At 50.2% G+C, this 16,848-nt stretch overlaps 1 protein-coding gene across 1 annotated transcript; it reads left to right on the top strand.

The window, feature by feature from the left end:
• Nucleotides 1-926: 926 nt before the first annotated feature.
• Nucleotides 927-14,897, top strand: LOC308233789 (phospholipase A and acyltransferase 3-like; the record flags this gene model as incomplete). The annotated part of the gene is made up of 2 exons (XM_080640743.1): nucleotides 927-1,139; nucleotides 14,817-14,897. The coding sequence occupies 2 exons, from the start codon at nucleotides 927-929 to the stop codon at nucleotides 14,895-14,897; spliced, it is 294 nt and encodes a 97-aa protein (XP_080496869.1).
• Between the last annotated feature and the right edge of the window lie 1,951 nt (nucleotides 14,898-16,848).

Genomic DNA, 16,848 nt, shown 5'->3' with positions numbered 1-16,848 from the left:
CTGTGTACAGGACGATGCTCCAACCAACGGAGCCACACTGGCCAGGGTCAAATGCCCTTTTAAAAAGGGAATAAGAACTGGTGAACTAATGTGTACACACACACACACACACACACACACACACACACACACAGCCAGTGAATATAGAAGCTGCTCATTGGATGAACTGGCTGTTCAGAGACTGACGATATACCAACAGGCTTTCTGTGAGCCCAGCTCCATCGGGCATGGGAGTGGGGAGATGGCCCCTCCCTGAGGGTTCCCGGGTCCATCACTCTGCCTTCTCGCTTCAGCTTTCCCAGAAGCCTGGGTGAGGCGGGAGGCTGCCGTCCTGTTAGGGACAAACCCGAGGATTTAGAGCTGGGAGAGTGTGGCCACCACCTGACCCAGGCCTTCAGTCTGTAGTGATGAGACCCCTGAGAAGAGAAGGGACTTGCCTGAGGCCACACGGTGGGTGGGGCTCTGGGTTTGCAGGTCAGGCCTGGCTTGCTCAGCAGCTTCCTTTCCTGCTATTGAAAAAATGTGCCCCTGGCCTGCTGAGGTCCCCACCCCGCTCTGGCGGGCTAGCACCTGGTGTCCTTGTCCTGTACCACTCTGCCCATCCTGCATCTTTCAGGGACATCGGCGCTCACATGGGCCTTTAGGAGAATTCACATCCTTTGCTTTAGAATCAAGGAAGCCAGAGTCAGGGGCATCTGTGACTTCTCCGAGGCCACCCAGGTGGGGGTCGGCCGTGTTTGAGTTTGAAGCCAGGCAGGGGGGCTGGCCTTTCCACAGCCCATCCTCCCTGATGGTGCCAGGGCAGTGGGGCTGCCTGCTTGCCCGCTCTCAGCCCCGACCATGGCCCTCTTTCCTCTTCGGGAACCACAGGTGGAATCGCGGGACCGGGGGCGGACAGCTTCATATTAGTCTGGTCTGACAAGGCCATGGTGAAGAAGGAGAAGTTGTCTGTGGTGGCCGGCAAAGACAAGTACCATGTCAATAACAAGCATGACTGGAAGTACTCCCCATTGCCACCCAGCCAGATCGTGCGCGGGGCGGAGGAGCTGGTGGGGCGGGAGATGCTCTACAAGTTCACCAGAGCCAACTCTGAGCACTTCGTGAACGAGCTGCGCTATGGAGTCCCCCTCTGGGACCAGGTGCGTCCTCAGCCTATGTCCCTGTCCCCAGGAACCTGAGCATTCCCCTCGCTGCCAGTGGCTGGGCATCCCTCTGGGTGGCCAGGGCAGAGGCGGAGGCACAAACAAGACAAAACAGCAGGGACAGAATCCCTGCCCTCGAGGGAGTGACAGTCGGGGTAGGGATGAGAGTGGGGAGATGAGCCAGTCGCTGTGCAGACCAGTGAGGTTAGGGGCTGATGTTGCAGCCAGGACACTCACCCTGGCCCCTCCCATAGATCCAGAGGAGGGTTGTTTTAACCCCACTTTACAGATGGGGAAACTGAGGCTCACGGTGCTTTACTAGCTTACCCAAACCCATCCAACCACTAGGCATTGAGGCTCCAGCACCTGACAGCCATGTGCAGAGGTGGGATTTGAACCCAGGTGCCTGATTCAGGAGGGCATCACAGAAGAGGCGACAGCTGAGCTGAATCTGATTTCAATCTTTTGAGTAAATTGAAGCTGGAAAATGACCTGGAGATGACCAGGGAGTAGGGTGACAGGGACTACAGGCCGAGGGAGGAGGAAAAGTGGGAGCCAGGAGGAGGAAGAGCCAGACAGAGGTTTCTGCGATGGGCCGGGGGTACACATTTTGGGCTCTGGCCCACGTGGTCTCTGTCTCTCCACTCGACACCGCAGCTTAGTCGCAGAAACACAGTCATGGACAATCCCAAATGGCGTGGGTAAGGCCATTCCTAAAGAAGTGCTTTATGAAAACAGTGGTGGGTGTTAGAATCGCCGAAAGAGGAACACACGGGCCAAAGGGGTAAAGAATTATGAGTTTATTAGTCACCTGGAGACCAGATGGGCTGAACCCCAAATGGGGCCAGCACCTAGAGATGAAGGGTCAGGGTTCTAAAGGACTCCAGGCAGGCTTTTTCTGGGAGGAGAATTCTCTAGGCGGGGAATGAAGGGAAGGATAATGGTCTTAGCAAGTGGAATGTGGTCTTAGCAAGTGGAAAGTGGCCTAAGCAAGAGGAATGTGGTCTTAGCAAGTGGAATATGGTATAAGCAAGAGGAATGATGTCTTACAAGTGGAATGTAGTCTTAGCAAGTGGAATGTGGTCTTAGGAGGTGGAATGTGGTCTTAGGAAGTGGAATGTGGTCTTATGAGGTGGAATGTGGTGTTATCAAGGGGAATGTGGTCTAAGCAAGGGGAATGTGGTCTTAACAAGGGAAATGTGGTTTCAGCAAGTGGAATGTGATCTCAGCAAGTGGAATGTGGTCTTAGCAAGTAGAATATGGTCTTAGGAAGTGGAATGTGGTCTTAGGAACTGGAATGTGGTCTTAGCAAGCGGAATGTGGTCTAAGCAAGGGAATGTGGTCTTAGCAAGTGGAATGTGGACTTAGCAAGTGGAATGTGGTCTTAGGAGGTGGAATATGGTCTTAGGAATTGGAATGTGGTCTTAGCAGGTGGAATGTGGTCTTAGGAATTAGAATGTGGTCTTAGGAAGTGGAATTTGGTCTTAGGAAGTGGAAAGTGGTCTTACCAAGTGGAGTGTGCTTTAAGCAAGGGAATTCTCGTCTTAGGAAGTGGAATGTGGTCTTAGCAAGTGGAATTTGGTCTAAGTAAGGGGAATCTGGTCTTAGGAAGTGGATTGGGTCTTAGGAACTGGAATGTGTTCTTAGCAAGAGGAATGTGATCTAATTAAGGGGAATGTATTCTTAGGAAGTGGAATGTGGTCTTAGCAAGGGGAATGTGGTCTAAGCAGGTGGAATGTGGTCTTAGCAAGCAGAATATGGTCTAAGCAAGGGGAATGTGGTCTTGGCAAGTGGAATGTGGTCTAAGCAAGTGGAATGTGGTCTTAGGAGGTGGAATGTGGTCTTAGCAATGGGAATGTGGTCTTAGCAAGTAGAATGTGGTCGTAGCAAGGGGAATGTGGTCTAAGCAAGTGGAATTGGGTCTAAATAAGGGGAATCTGGTCTTAGGAAGTGGAATGTGGTCTTAGAAAGTGGATTGTGGTCTAAGCAAGGGGAATTTTGTCTAAGCAAGTGGAATGTGGGCTTAGCAAGGGGAATATGATCTTAGGAAATGAAATGTGGTCTGAGGAAGTGGAATATGATCTTAGGAGATGGAATGTGGTCTTAGGAAGTGGAATGTGGATTTAGGAGGTGAAATGTGGTCTAAACAACGGGAATGTGGTCTAAGCAAGGAAAATGTGGTCTTAGCAAGTGGAATGTGGTCTTAGGAGGTGGAATGTGGTCTTCAGAAGTGGAATGTGGTCTAATGAGGTGAAATGTGGTGTTAGCAAGGGGAATGTGGTCTAAGCAAGGGGAATGTGGTCTTACCAAGGGAAATGTGGTTTCAGCAAGTGGAATGTGATCTCAGCAAGTGGAATTTGGTCTAAGCAAGGGGAATGTGGTCTTAGGAAGTGGAATGTGGTCTTAGCAAGTGCAATTTGGTCTAAGTAAGGGGAATCTGGTCTTAGGAAGTGGAATGTGGTCTTAGCAAGGAGAATGTGGTCTAAGCAAGTGGAAGGTGGTCTTAGGAAGTGGAATGTGGTCTTAGCTAGTGGAATGTGGTCATAGGAACTGGAATGTGGTCTTAGGAAGTGGAATGTGGTCTAAGCAATGGGAATGTGGTCTTAGCAAATGGAATGTGGTCTAAGCAAGGGGAACTTGGTCTTAGAAAGTGGAATGTGGTCTTAGCAAGTGGAATGTGGTCTTAGCAAGGCGAATGTCGTCTTAGAAAGTGGAATGTGGTCTGAGAAAGTCGAATGTGGTCTAAGCAAGGGGAATCTCGTCTTAGGAAGTAGAATGTGGTCTTAGCAAATGTAACGTGGTCTTAGCAAGGGGAATGCGGTCTTAGCAAGTGGAATGTGGTCTTAGGAGGTGCAATATGGTCTTAGGAATTGGAATGTGGTCTTAGCAGTTGGAATGTGGTCTTAGGAATTGGAATGTGGTCTTAGGAAGTGGAATGTGGTCTTAGAAAGTGGAATGTTGTCTTAGGAGGTGGAATATGGTCTTAGGAAGTGGAATTTGGTCTTAGGAAGTGGAAAGTGGTCTTACCAAGTGGAATGTGCTTTAAGCAAGGGAAATCTCGTCTTAGGAAGTGGAATGTGGTCTTAGCAAGTGGAATTTGGTCTAAGTAAGGGGAATCTGGTCTTAGGAAGTGGATTGTGGTCTTAGGAACTGGAATGTGTTCTTAGCAAGAGGAATGTGATCTAATTAAGGGGAATGTATTCTTAGGAAGTGGAATGTGGTCTTAGCAAGGGGAATGTGGTCTAAGCAGGTGGAATGTGGTCTTAGCAAGTAGAATATGGTCTTAGAAAGTGGAATGTGGTCTTAGGAGGTGGAATGTGGTCTAAGCAAGGGGAATGTGGTCTAAGCAAGGGGAATGTGGTCTAAGCAAGGGTAATGTGGGCTTAGCAAGGGGAATGTGGTCTTGGCAAGTGCAATGTGGTCTTAGCAGGTAGAATGTGGTCTTAGGAACTGGAATCTGGTCTTAGGAAGTGGAATGTGGTCTTAGCAAGTGGAATGTGGTCTAAGCAAAAGGAATGTGTTCTAAGCAAGTGGAATGTGGTCTTAGGAGGTGAAATGTGGTCTTAGCAATGGGAATGTGGTCTTAGCAAGTAGAATGTGGTCGTAGCAAGGGGAATGTGGTCTAAGCAAGTGGAATTGGGTCTAAATAAGGGGAATCTGGTCTTAGGAAGTGGAATGTGGTTTTAGAAAGTGGATTGTGGTCTAAGTAAGGGGAATTTTGTCTAAGCAAGTGGAATGTGGGCTTAGCAAGGGGAATATGATCTTAGGAAATGGAATGTGGTCTGAGGAAGTGGAATATGATCTTAGGAAGTGGAATGTGGTCTTAGGAAGTGGAATGTGGTCTAAGCAAGTGGAATGTAGTCTTAGGAAGTGGAATGTGGACTTAGGAGGTGGAATGTGGTCTTCAGAAGTGGAATGTGGTCTAATGAGGTGGAATGTGGTGTTAGCAAGGGGAATGTGGTCTAAGCAAGGGGAATGTGGTCTTACCAAGGGAAATGTGGTTTCAGCAAGTGGAATGTGATCTCAGCAAGTGGAATGTGGTCTAAGCAAGGGGAATGTGGTCTGAGGAAGTGGAATGTGGTCTTAGCAAGTGCAATTTGGTCTAAGTAAGGGGAATCTGGTCTTAGGAAGTGGAATGTAGTCTTACAGAGTGGAATGTGGTCTTAGCAAGGAGAATGTGGTCTTAGCAAGTGGAAGGTGGTCTTAGGAAGTGGAATGTGGTCGTAGGAACTGGAATGTGGTCTTAGGAAGTGGAATGTGGTCTAAGCAATGGGAATGTGGTCTTAGCAAATGGAATGTGGTCTAAGCAAGGGGAACTTGGTCTTAGGAAGTGGAATGTGGTCTTAGAAAGTGGAATGGGGTCTAAGCAAAGGGAATCTCGTCTTAGTAAGTAGAATGTGGTCTTAGCAAGTGGAATGTGGTCTTAGCAAGTGGAATGTGGTCTTAGCAAGTAGAATGTGGTCTAAACAAGGGGAATCTCGTCTTAGGAAGTAGAATGTGGTCCTAGCAAGTGGAATGTGATCTAATTAAGGGGAATGTATACTTAGGAAGTGGAATGTGGTCTTAGCAAGGGGAATGTGGTCTAAGCAAGTGGAATGTGGTCTTAGCAAGTAGAATATATCTTAGAAAGTGGAATGTGGTCTTAGGAGGTGGAATGTGGTCTAAGCAAGGGGAATGTGGTCTAAGCAAGGGGAATGTCGTCTAAGCAAAGGGAATGTGGTCTTAGCAAGAGTAATGTGTCTTGGCAAGTGGAATGTGGTCTTAGCAGGTAGAATGTGGTCTTAGGAACTGGAATCTGTTCTTAGGAAGTGGAATGTGGTCTTAGAAAGTGGAATGTGGTCTAAGCAAGGGGAATGTGGTCTTAGCAAAGGGAATGTCATCTTAGGAAGTGGAATGTCGTCTTAGAAAGTGGAATGTGGTCTAAGCAAGGGGAATCTCGTCTTAGGAAGTAGAATGTGGTCTTAGCAAGTGGAATGTGGTCTTAGCAAAGGGAATGTCATCTTAGGAAGTGGAATGTAGTCTTAGAAAGTGGAATGTGGTCTAAGCAAGGGGAATCTCGTCTTAGGAAGTAGAATGTGGTCTTAGCAAGTGGAATGTGGTCTAAGCAAGGGGAAGGTGGTCTTAGGAAGTAGAATGTGGTCTAGCAAATGGAATGTGGTCTAAGTAAAGGAATCTGGTCTTAGGAAGTGGAATGTGATCTTAGCAACTGGAATGTGTTCTTAGCAAGTGGAATGTGGTCTATCAAGGGGAATGTATTCTTAGGAAGTGGAATGTGGTCTTAGCAAGGGGAATGTGGTCTAAGCAAGGGGAATGTGGTCTAAGCAAGGGGAATGTGGCCTTAGCAAGGGGAATGTGGTCTAAGCAAAAGGAATGTGTTCTAAGCAAGTGGAATGTGGTCTTAGGAGGTGAAATGTGGTCTTAGCAATGGGAATGTGGACTTAGCAAGTAGAATGTGGTCGTAGCAAGGGGAATGTGGTCTAAGCAAGTGGAATTGGGTCTAAATAAGGGGAATCTGGTCTTAGGAAGTGGAATGTGGTCTTAGAAAGTGGATTGTGGTCTAAGCAAGGGGAATTTTGTCTAAGCAAGTGGAATGTGGGCTTAGCAAGGGGAATATAATCTTAGGAAATGGAATGTGGTCTCAGGAAGTGGAATATGATCTTAGGAAGTGGAATATGGTCTTAGGAAGTGGAATGTTGTCTAAGCAAGTGGAATGTAGTCTTAGGAAGTGGAATGTGGACTTAGGAGGTGAAATGTGGTCTAAGCAAGGGGAATGTGGTCTAAGCAAGGGGAATGTGGTCTTAGCAAGTGGAATGTGGACTTAGGAGGTGGAATGTGGTCTTCAGAAGTGGAATGTGGTCTAATGAGGTGAAATGTGGTGTTATCCAGGGGAATGTGGTCTAAGCAAGGGGAATGTGGTCTTACCATGGGAAATGTGCTTTCAGCAAGTGGAATGTGATCTCTGCAAGTGGAATGTGGTCTAAGCAAGGGGAACTTGGTCTTAGGAAGTGGAATATGGTCTTAGCAAGTGGAATGTGGTCTTAGCAAGGCGAATGTCGTCTTTGGAAGTGGAATGTGGTCTTAGAAAGTGGAATGTGGTCTAAGCAAGTGGAATGTGATCTAATTAAGGGGAATGTATTCTTAGGAAGTGGAATGTGGTCTTAGCAAGGGGAATGTGGTCTAAGCAAGTGGAATGTGGTCTTAGCAAGTAGAATATATCTTAGAAAGTGGAATGTGGTCTTAGGAGGTGGAATGTGGTCTAAGCAAGGGGAATGTGGTCTAAGCAAGGGGAATGTCGTCTAAGCAAAGGGAATGTGGTCTTAGCAAGAGTAATGTGTCTTGGCAAGTGGAATGTGGTCTTAGCAGGTAGAATGTGGTCTTAGGAACTGGAATCTGTTCTTAGTAAGTGGAATGTGGTCTTAGAAAGTGGAATGTGGTCTAAGCAAGGGGAATCTCGTCTTAGGAAGTAGAATGTGGTCTTAGCAAGTGGAATGTGGTCTTAGGAGGTGGAATATGGTCTTAGGAATTGGAATGTGGACTTAGCAGGTGAAATGTGGTCTTAGGAATTGGAATGTGGTCTTAGGAGGTGGAATATGGTCTTAGGAAGTGGAATTTGTTCTTAGGAAGTTGAATGTGGTCTTAGCTAGTGGAATGTGGTATTAGTAAGTAGAACGTGGTCTAAGCAATTGGAAAGTGGTCTTAGCAAGTGGAATGTGCTTTAAGCAAGGGAAATCTCGTCTTAGGAAGTGGAATATGGTCTTAGCAAGTGGAATTTGGTCTAAGTAAGGGGAATCTGGTCTTAGGAAGTGGAATGTGGTCTTAGCAACTGGAATGTGGTCTTAGCAAGGGGAATGTGGTCTAAGCAAGTGGAATGTGGTCTAGGAAGTGTAATGTGGTCTTAGCTACTGCAATGTCGTCTTATGAACTGGAATGTGGTCTTAGGAAGTGGAATGTGGTCTAAGCAATGGGAATGTAGTCTTAGCAAGTGGAATGTGGTATTAATAAGCAGAACGTGGTCTAAGCAATTGGAATGTGGTCTTAGCAAATGGAATGTGCTCTAAGCAAGGGGAACGTGGTCTTAGGAAGTGGAATGTGGTCTTAGCAAGTGGAATGTGGTCTTAGCAAGGGGAAAGTAGTCTTAGGAAGTGGAATGTGGTCTTAGAAGGTGGAATGTGATCTAAGCAAGGGGAATCTCGTCTTAGGAAATGGAATGTGGTCTTAGCAAGTGAAATGTGGTCTAAGCAAGGGGAAGGTGGTCTTAGGAAGTGGAATGTGGTCTAAGTAAGGGGAATCTGGTCTTAGGAAGTGGAATGTAGTCTTAGGAACTGGAATGTGTTCTTAGCAAGTGGAATGTGGTCTATCAAGGGGAATGTATTCTTAGGAAGTGGAATGTGGGCTTAGCAAGGGGAATGTGGTCTAAGCAAGTGGAATGTGGTCTTAGCAAGTAGAATATTGTCTTAGGAGATGGAATGTGGTCGTAGCAAGGGGAATGTCGTCTAAGCAAGGGGAATGTGGTCTTAGCAAGTGGAACGTGGTCTTAGGAAGTGGAATGTGGTCTTAGGAATTGGAATGTGGTCTTAGGAAGTGGAATGTATCTAAGCAACGGGAATCTGTTCTTAGGAATGTGGTCTTAGCAAGTGGAATGTGGTCCTAGGAGGTGAAATGTGGTCTTAGCAAGGGGAATATGATCTAAGTAAGGGGAATGTGGTCTAAGCAAGTGGAATTGGGTCTAAATAAGGGGAATCTGGTCTTAGGAAGTGGAATGTGGTCTTAGCAAGTGGAATTTGGTCTAAGTAAGGGGAATCTGGTCTTAGGAAGTGGAATGTGGTCTTAGGAACTGGAATGTGGTCTTAGCAAGTGGAATGTGGTCTAAGCAAGAGGAATCTAGTCTTAGGAAGTGGAATGTGATATTAGCAAGTGGAATGTGGTCTAAGCAAGGTTAATGTGGTCTAAGCAAGGGGAATGTGGTCTAAGCAAGGGGAATGTCGTCTAAGCAAAGGGAATGTGGTCTTAGCAAGAGGAATGTGTCTTGGCAAGTGGAATGTGGTCTTAGCAGGTAGAATGTGGTCTTAGGAACTGGAATCTGATCTTAGGAAGTGGAATGTGGTCTTAGGAAGTGGAATGTGGTCTTAGCAAGGGAATGTCATCATAGGAACTGGAATGTGGTCTTAGCAAGTGGAATGTGGTCTAATCAAGGGGAAACTCATCTTGGGAATGGGCATGTCATCTTAGCAAGTGGATATTGGTCTATGTAAGGGGAATCTGGTCTTAGGAAGTGGAATGTGGTCTTAGCAAGTGGAATGTGGTCTTAGGAGGTGGAATGTGGTCTTAGGAAGTGGAATGTGGTCTTATGAGGTGGAATGTGGTGTTAGCAAGGGGAATGTGGTCTAAGTAAGGGGAATGTGGTCTTACCAAGGGAAATGGGGTCTCAGCAAGTGGAATGTGGTCTTAGCAAGTAGAATATATATTAGGAAGTTGAATGTGGTCTTAGGAACTGGAATGTGGTCTTAGCAAGCGGAATGTGGTCTAAGCAAGGGAATGTTTTCTTAGGAGGTGGAATATGGTCTTAGGAAGTGGAATGTGGTCTTAAGAGGTGGAATGTGGTCTAAGCAATGGGAATGTGATCTTAGCAAGTGGAATGTGGTCTTAGCAAGTGGAATGTGGTCTAAGCAAGTGGAATGTGGTCTAAGCAAGGGGAATCTGGTCTTAGGAAGTGGAATGTGGTCTTAGCAAGTGGAATGTGGTCTCGAAAGTGGAATGTGGTCTTAGGAAGTGGAATGTGGTCTAAGCGAAGTTAATGTGGTCTAAACCAGTGGAATGTGGTCTAAGCAAGTGGAATGTGGGCTTAGCAAGTGGAATGTGGTTTTAGGAAATGGAATGTGGTCTTAGGAAGTGGAATATGGTCTTAGGAAGTGGAATGTGGTCTTAGCAAGGGTAATGTGGTCTTAGCAAGGGGAATGTGGTCTTAGGAGGTGGAATGTGGTCTTAGCAAATGGAATGTGGTCTTAGAAGGTGGAATGTGTTCTTAGCAAGGGAAATGTGGTCTAAGGAAGGAGAATGTGGTCTAAGCAAGGGGAATGTGGTCTAAGCAAGGGGAATGTGGTCTAAGCAAGGGGAATGTGGTCTTAGCAAGGGTAATGTGGTCTTAGAAAGTGGAATGTGATCTTAGCAAGTGGAATGTGGTCTAAGTAAGGGGAATTTGGTCTAAGTAAGGGGAATCTGGTTTTAGGAAGTGGAATGTAGTCTTACCAAGTGGAATGTGGTCTTAGCAAGGGGAATCTGGTCTTAGGAAGTGGAATGTAGTCTTAGGAACTGGAATGTGTTCTTAGCAAGTGGAATGTGGTCTATCAAGGGGAATGTATTCTTTGGAAGTGGAATGTGGGCTTAGCAAGGGGAATGTGGTCTAAGCAAGTGGAATGTGGTCTTAGCAAGTAGAATATTGTCTTAGGAGGTGGAATGTGGTCGTAGCAAGGGGAATGTCGTCTAAGCAAGGGGAATGTGGTCTTAGCAAGTGGAACGTGGTCTTAGGAAGTGGAATGTGGTCTTAGGAATTGGAATGTGGTCTTAGGAAGTGGAATGTATCTAAGCAACGGGAATCTGTTCTTAGGAAGTGGAATGTGGTCTTAGCAAGTGGAATGTGGTCCTAGGAGGTGAAATGTGGTCTTAGCAAGGGGAATATGATCTAAGTAAGGGGAATATGGTCTAACCAAGTGGAATTGGGTCTAAATAAGGGGAATCTGGTCTTAGGAAGTGGAATGTGGTCTTAGCAATTGGAATGTGGTCTACGCAAGGGGAACGTGGTCTTCGGAAATTTAATGTTTTCTTAGCAAGTGGAATGTGGTCTTAGCAAGTGGAATGTGGTCTAAGCAAGGGGAATCTCGTCTTAGGAAGTGGAATGTGGTCTTAGCAAGTGGAATTTGGTCTAAGTAAGGGGAATCTGGTCTTAGGAAGTGGAATGTGGTCTTAGGAACTGGAATGTGGTCTTAGCAAGTGGAATGTGGTCTAAGCAAGAGGAATCTCGTCTTAGGAAGTGGATTGTGATATTAGCAAGTGGAATGTGGTCTAAGCAAGGTTAATGTGGTCTAAGCAAGTTGAATGTGGTCTAAGGAAGTGGAATGTGGTCTTAGCAAGTGGAATGTGGTCTTAGGAAATGGAATGTGGTATTAGGAAGTGGAATATGGTCTTAGGAAGTGGAATGTGGTCTTAGCAAGGGTAATGTGGTCTTAGGAAGTGGAATGTGGTCTTAGGAACTGGAATGTGGTCTTAGCAAGTGAAATGTGGTCTAATCAAGGGGAATATATTCTTAGGAAGTGGAATGTGGTCTTAGCAAGGGGATTGTGGTCTTAGCAAGCAGAATGTGTTGTAAGCAAGGGGAATATTGTCTTAGGAAGTAGAATGTGGTCTAAGCAAGCGGAATGTCCATTGGTAAGTCACCTACATGTCAGTGCCCAGGGGTCGGGGTACCGATTCAATCATATGATCAGACCTGGCAGTGGGCTCGCTTGGGCCCCTGTGCCACAGTTTGCTGACTCCTGGTCTCAGATAATTTGAATCTTAAGTGAAGTATGACTGTTTCTTCTGGGCATGTTGCGTCAAGATTGGTAGATTTTTTCATGGCCTGTGTGAGGCAAGACAGGAAGAGTGCTGGATTTGCAGGACTTTCCTGGGTGACCTCTGCTAATTTGTGATAGTCTACTGTTTGGTGGTCTGCACTCCCAGTCCTTCTAGGCAGAGAACAGTGTGGTCTTGAGGTCTGCGACCTGCCTGCCCTTTCTGATAGGTTTACAGTGGGTCCCTGTCAGGGACAGCACCCACTCTGAGTGGGAGGGCAGGGGCCTGCCAGAAGAGGGTATCTGCGTAGCCCTGGGCATGAAGCCACATTTGGCACCAGCAATTTCCCAAAGGGGTCCATTAGGCTAGTGCAGGAGTGGGGGCATGAAGAGAGCGAAACCTGCTTGGAACAGGTGTGAGATGGGGTGGTGGCGGTAGGATCCCCTGCGTAGGGTGGTGGGCTCGGAGGCTGCTGACACAGAGGAGCGCTAGGCTCGGGGACCGGACGATGGTCGGCAAAATCAAAAATGGTGAGGGCAGAAGAGGATTTGAGATCCTCTGTGGGCACAGAGTGAAGAAGGAAAATCTGTGAGGGAGAGCAGCTGTTCCAGAGAGAAGGATATGTCCTTGAGTGTAAAGAAGCCTGGATATACAGGTCCTCAGACCAATTGCCCTGCCTGCGGCAGAATTGTCAAGGTCAGTTAGAATTTGGAAATCAACACTGCCATTTTACTTAGGCCAGACTTCCTGTGCAAATTCTAGGTCTGAAGGCTTTAAGTAGACAGCCCAGGGGTGTGGTGTGGGGAATGGTCGCCTGTGAATTCCCAATGGTGACAGGCAGTGGTTTAAGGTCTGCTTTCCGTGAGGTTAAGGCCGAGAAAGGCATCCCCGTCTCCACCTAACGTTTACCAGAAACAAACGGAGCCCTCCATCCGTGACAGGTGTCCGGTCAGGAGAGGGGGCGAGGGAACCGGGTTCCCGGAGGACTTGTCCCCACCAGCGCTGGAGTTCCGTGGGACCATCGAACAGTATCAACCCGGAGCCTGGCTCCAAACCCAAAGGACAGGACAGTCCGTCGGAGGAGAATAGACTAAAGCCCCTGACCTTTGACTCTGTGCCCGGTGTTGATGCAGGAGGAGGCAAGGCAAGGAGAGGTCCGCTATCCAGTCAGGAGCACGATCGAGTCTCTCTCTGCCCCTGTATTCCCTCTAACCCTTTCACTCCCACTGCAAACATCTAGGTCTTGGTTTCACTTCAAGCCTCTGCCAACTTATTCTTCCAGGATGTGGGTTTGCACCGTGCAGCAGTGAGGGCTACACTGATTATAGATCAGCAGCCTCCTGTCACTGCGGGGTGGGGGGGTGACTTAAGCTGCCTTCACACTGTTCCAATAATCACACATGCTGTCCTCATCCCTTACCATGCAGTGTCAGGAGTGCCGGGCCTCTGCCTCCACTCCCGCGGGCGCCTGGGAGCCTGGCTTCCATGGGTCCAGCTGGCGGACACCGGGCCCACCGCACTGATGCTCACCGGCCCTTTTCAAATGTACGTTTCAGGGTCCCCTGAGCCTCCGTGTCCCCTCCTTTGTGCACCCTTTAAAACACCAGTCACCTCTGTGCGAGTCAGAGTGGAGCTGAGGGAAGTCGGCTTATCGCTGACACGTGGGAGCGTGTCTGAGTCTGAAAGAAGGGGGCAGTGCGGGCTTCTCCTTTCCCAGGTCTCACGTGGTGCCAAGTCACCATCATCCCCAGACACCTGCCACGAGGTCTGTCTGAGGACTTTTCTGTCGGCGGTGGAGGCCTAGGTGGCTTGTTAGGACACCAGGCGTCCTGGTCCCTGTCCCTTGGCGTGGGGGCTTAGCGGGAGTTCTCCCCACTGTCCTCCTCAGCCTTCCCCTCTGCACAGGGGGCTCTAACACGGTTAGGAGTGGCGGCGGGTGGGACAGACTGAGACAACCGAGTGCCTGCGAGGTCCCGCCCAGTGTTGACGCCTGGAAAGCAGCCGTTCTCAGGGTCTTGGCCCGCTTCCGCCAGCACAGCCTGTGGGCAGGGGTGGCTCACAGGGCGGCGCTGCCGAGTGCATGACCCTCAGGGACCATCCTGGCGTCTCCTCCGCCTCATCCCTATTTTCCGAGTATCCGCTTCCCTGTCCAGATCCTCCCGGTCAGCGCGGTGCGAGGTGATCTCACTCCATAAGCCTCTGCCCAGTCACGACATGGCATCAGCAGCTCCTCCACCGGCGGCCAAGCCGGGCCTGGGCCGGGCTCAGCTCCTGGGCCACCCAGAACCATCCCGGGCCAGGCTCAGCTCCTGGGCCACCCAGGACCATCCCGGGCCGGGCTCAGCTCCTGGGCCACCCAGAACCATCCCAGGCCGGGCTCAGCTCCTGGGCCACCCAGAACCATCGCCCAGAACCATCCCGGGCCGGGCTCAGCTCCTGGGCCACCCAGAACCATCCCAGGCCGGGCTCAGCTCCTGGGCCACCTAGAACCATCCCGGGCCGGCCTCAGCTCCTGGGCCACCTAGAACCATCCCAGGCCGGGCTCAGCTTCTGGGCCACCTAGAACCATCCCGGCCGGCCTCAGCTCCAGGGCCACCAGAACCATCCCGGGCCGGGCTCAGCTCCTGGGCCACCCAGAACCATCCCAGGCCGGGCTCAGCTCCTGGGCCACCCAGAACCATCCCAGGCCGGGCTCAGCTCCTGGGCCGCCCGGAACCATCCCGGGCCGGGCTCAGCTCCTGGGCCACCCAGAACCATCCTGGCCCAGCCCTGGGTCGTGAGAGCTCACAGGGTGGTTCCCCAACTCTGAACTTGCTTCAGGCTCCCAGTGGCCAGCCCTAAACTAGACTGTCCGGGCACTGCCTGTGTCCTTCCCCCGGCCACCCTGTGGCTCTCTGAGCCTCTCAGGACCTACAGGGCCGCTGTCTCCCTCACGCCCACAGCTCCTTCCCCCTCGCTCCTTCCCCGCCTCCTCTTCGCTCTCCTGGGGGCCTGTTGCCCTGCAAACCCCTGCTGCTCTGTGGTTCCGTTGGAGGGGAACTGAGTGGCTCCTGAGTGCAGATTCTTGGTGGGTGTGTCCGTGGCCAGCTCCTGATGTGGAGTGTGACACCGTCTCTTGTGCTGCAGGTCAAAAGAGGGATCACGGCAGGCACCATGGGCATTGTGAACCTGATGGAGTTCATGTGGAACATAAGCAAGCAGAAATAGCGGTAAGGTCGAGGATTCATCCCAGCAATAGCCACTTAGTATGGAGAGGACTTGCTGTGCCAGAAGGAGTGGGGTTGGGTTTATTGATTTCACTGTTTTATACTCATTTAGGCGAATGTTTTTAAAATATGTCTTTATTGACTTTATGTATTTTTTTTATTTTTATTTTTTTAGAAAGAGAGATAGGGGCAGGGAATAGAGAGAAACATCGATGGAAGAAATTCATCAGTGGCTGCCTCCTGCATGCTTCCTACTGGAGATGGAGCTCCGGGAATAGAACCAGAGACCTCTTGGTTCATGGATCAACCACTGAGCCACACCTGCCAGGCCACTGAGGCTGATTTCAATGGAGCTATAAAAGCACAGGAAGATTTTATTTGGGGAAACAGGCCCCAGCGTGAATGCTATTAAAGACACAGTTGGGCTCTGTCATGGACTCAATGCTTGTGTCCCCCTCTATCCCCCATTCACGTTGAAGCCCTAACCCCCAAAGTGATGGTATTTGGAGCTGGGCCTCTGGGAGGGCATTAGGTTCAGAGGAGGTCATGAGGTGGTGGCGAGGGTGCGGGTGGGCATGATGGGATCCGAGCCCTTACAAGCAGACCGGAGCTCTCTCCCATGTGAGGACACAGCGAGAAGGTCGCCATTGGCAAGGCAGGAAGAGGGTCCCTCCAGGAAATGCCTGTGCCAGCACCTTCGCCTTGAACGTGTCCGCTTCCAGGCCTGTGAGAAATAAGTGTCTGTGCCGAAGCCCAGCCGGTGGTGTGTTGCCATGGCAGCCCGAGCTCATAGACAGGGCTCTTCCCCGGAGCCTGAGGGGGCGTCCTGGCCATTCTCTGCTTTCCTCGGGGCTCCTCTTGGAGGGCGAGGATGCGTGGGGCAGGGAGACACCCCTGTGAGGGCCAGAGCAGGACCCAGGGGCCTGCCAGGGCCGGGGCTCCGCGGCGGGAATTGTGCTGAGGATTCTGGGCCATGAATGTGATGCAGCCCCAGCGGCCGAGGCTCCTTTCCTGCTGCTGCTCTCCACGCCTCTCGGCTCCGGAAGAATTAGTGACGTCATGTCCCCACCATCGCTGGTCTCCGACACCTCAGTCCACGGCTTTTCCTTCGGCGTCAGGTCAGCAGCGTCTCTCCTCCAGGCCCGCAGCTCTCAGGTTCCTGTTCAAGTTCCCGAGAGAGAATCTGATTGGCTCAGCTCACCACATCCTAGCTCAGCCTCCTGATTGGCTGCTGTTGGGTCAGGTGAGCACACTGAGACAATCAGTTCTGACTGATGGGGCCAGTCACATGGTTTGAACCTGGCCCTGGAGGCAGAGGCAGTTTCACTTGGAGGGCACTGAGGGAGAGTCAAACTGCACGGATTGGCACCCCTGGTCCAGGGCACCCAGGGGAGGGGACGGAGCTGGCACCACCCTTGGGTCCCTCCAGGGCTGCTGGGAGCCTGGGTCTGGTGCCAGAGGAGATTTACCGCCTAGAATTAGAGCCCGGAGCTCACATCTCCCTTAAGACCCGAGTCCCCGGATTCCCGTCTCCCTCTGCTATTGGGTGAGCTTTAGACCAAGAAGCGAGAAGCCTTCTCCCGTCTCTCACCCGCTGGTTATTGGGCTCACAGAGCAGCTGTGCCCTCTGACCCAGAGGTAGCCTGGGCGCAAGGTCAGCATGGATCCTTCTGGAACCCCCGCATGGAGGCTATTTGAGCCTGGGAATCTGAGCAAGGCGCGCTTTGGCAGCAAGTACAAGTCATTCTCTTTGTTCTTCAACCTTCTGATGGCACCGAGCTTCGTCCCAGCCTGGTGTCTGTGCACCGAGGGGATCGAGGGCAACCCCCCCCCCCCAACTTTCTCATGCGTGGGAAGGTACAGCACAGGGGAGGGGACGCCCCCAGATCTCCAGTCAGGGTGTTAGGGGCTGTGCTGCCCACCATGGAGAGTGGCCATTCAGTAGGGCCACA

The sequence above is a fragment of the Plecotus auritus genome (assembly GCF_963455305.1).
Source record: "Plecotus auritus genome assembly, chromosome: 9".
Lineage (NCBI taxonomy): Eukaryota > Metazoa > Chordata > Mammalia > Chiroptera > Vespertilionidae > Plecotus > Plecotus auritus.
The sequence above is the reverse complement of the archived record's forward strand: the minus strand, read 5'-3'. Positions and strand labels throughout refer to the sequence as shown.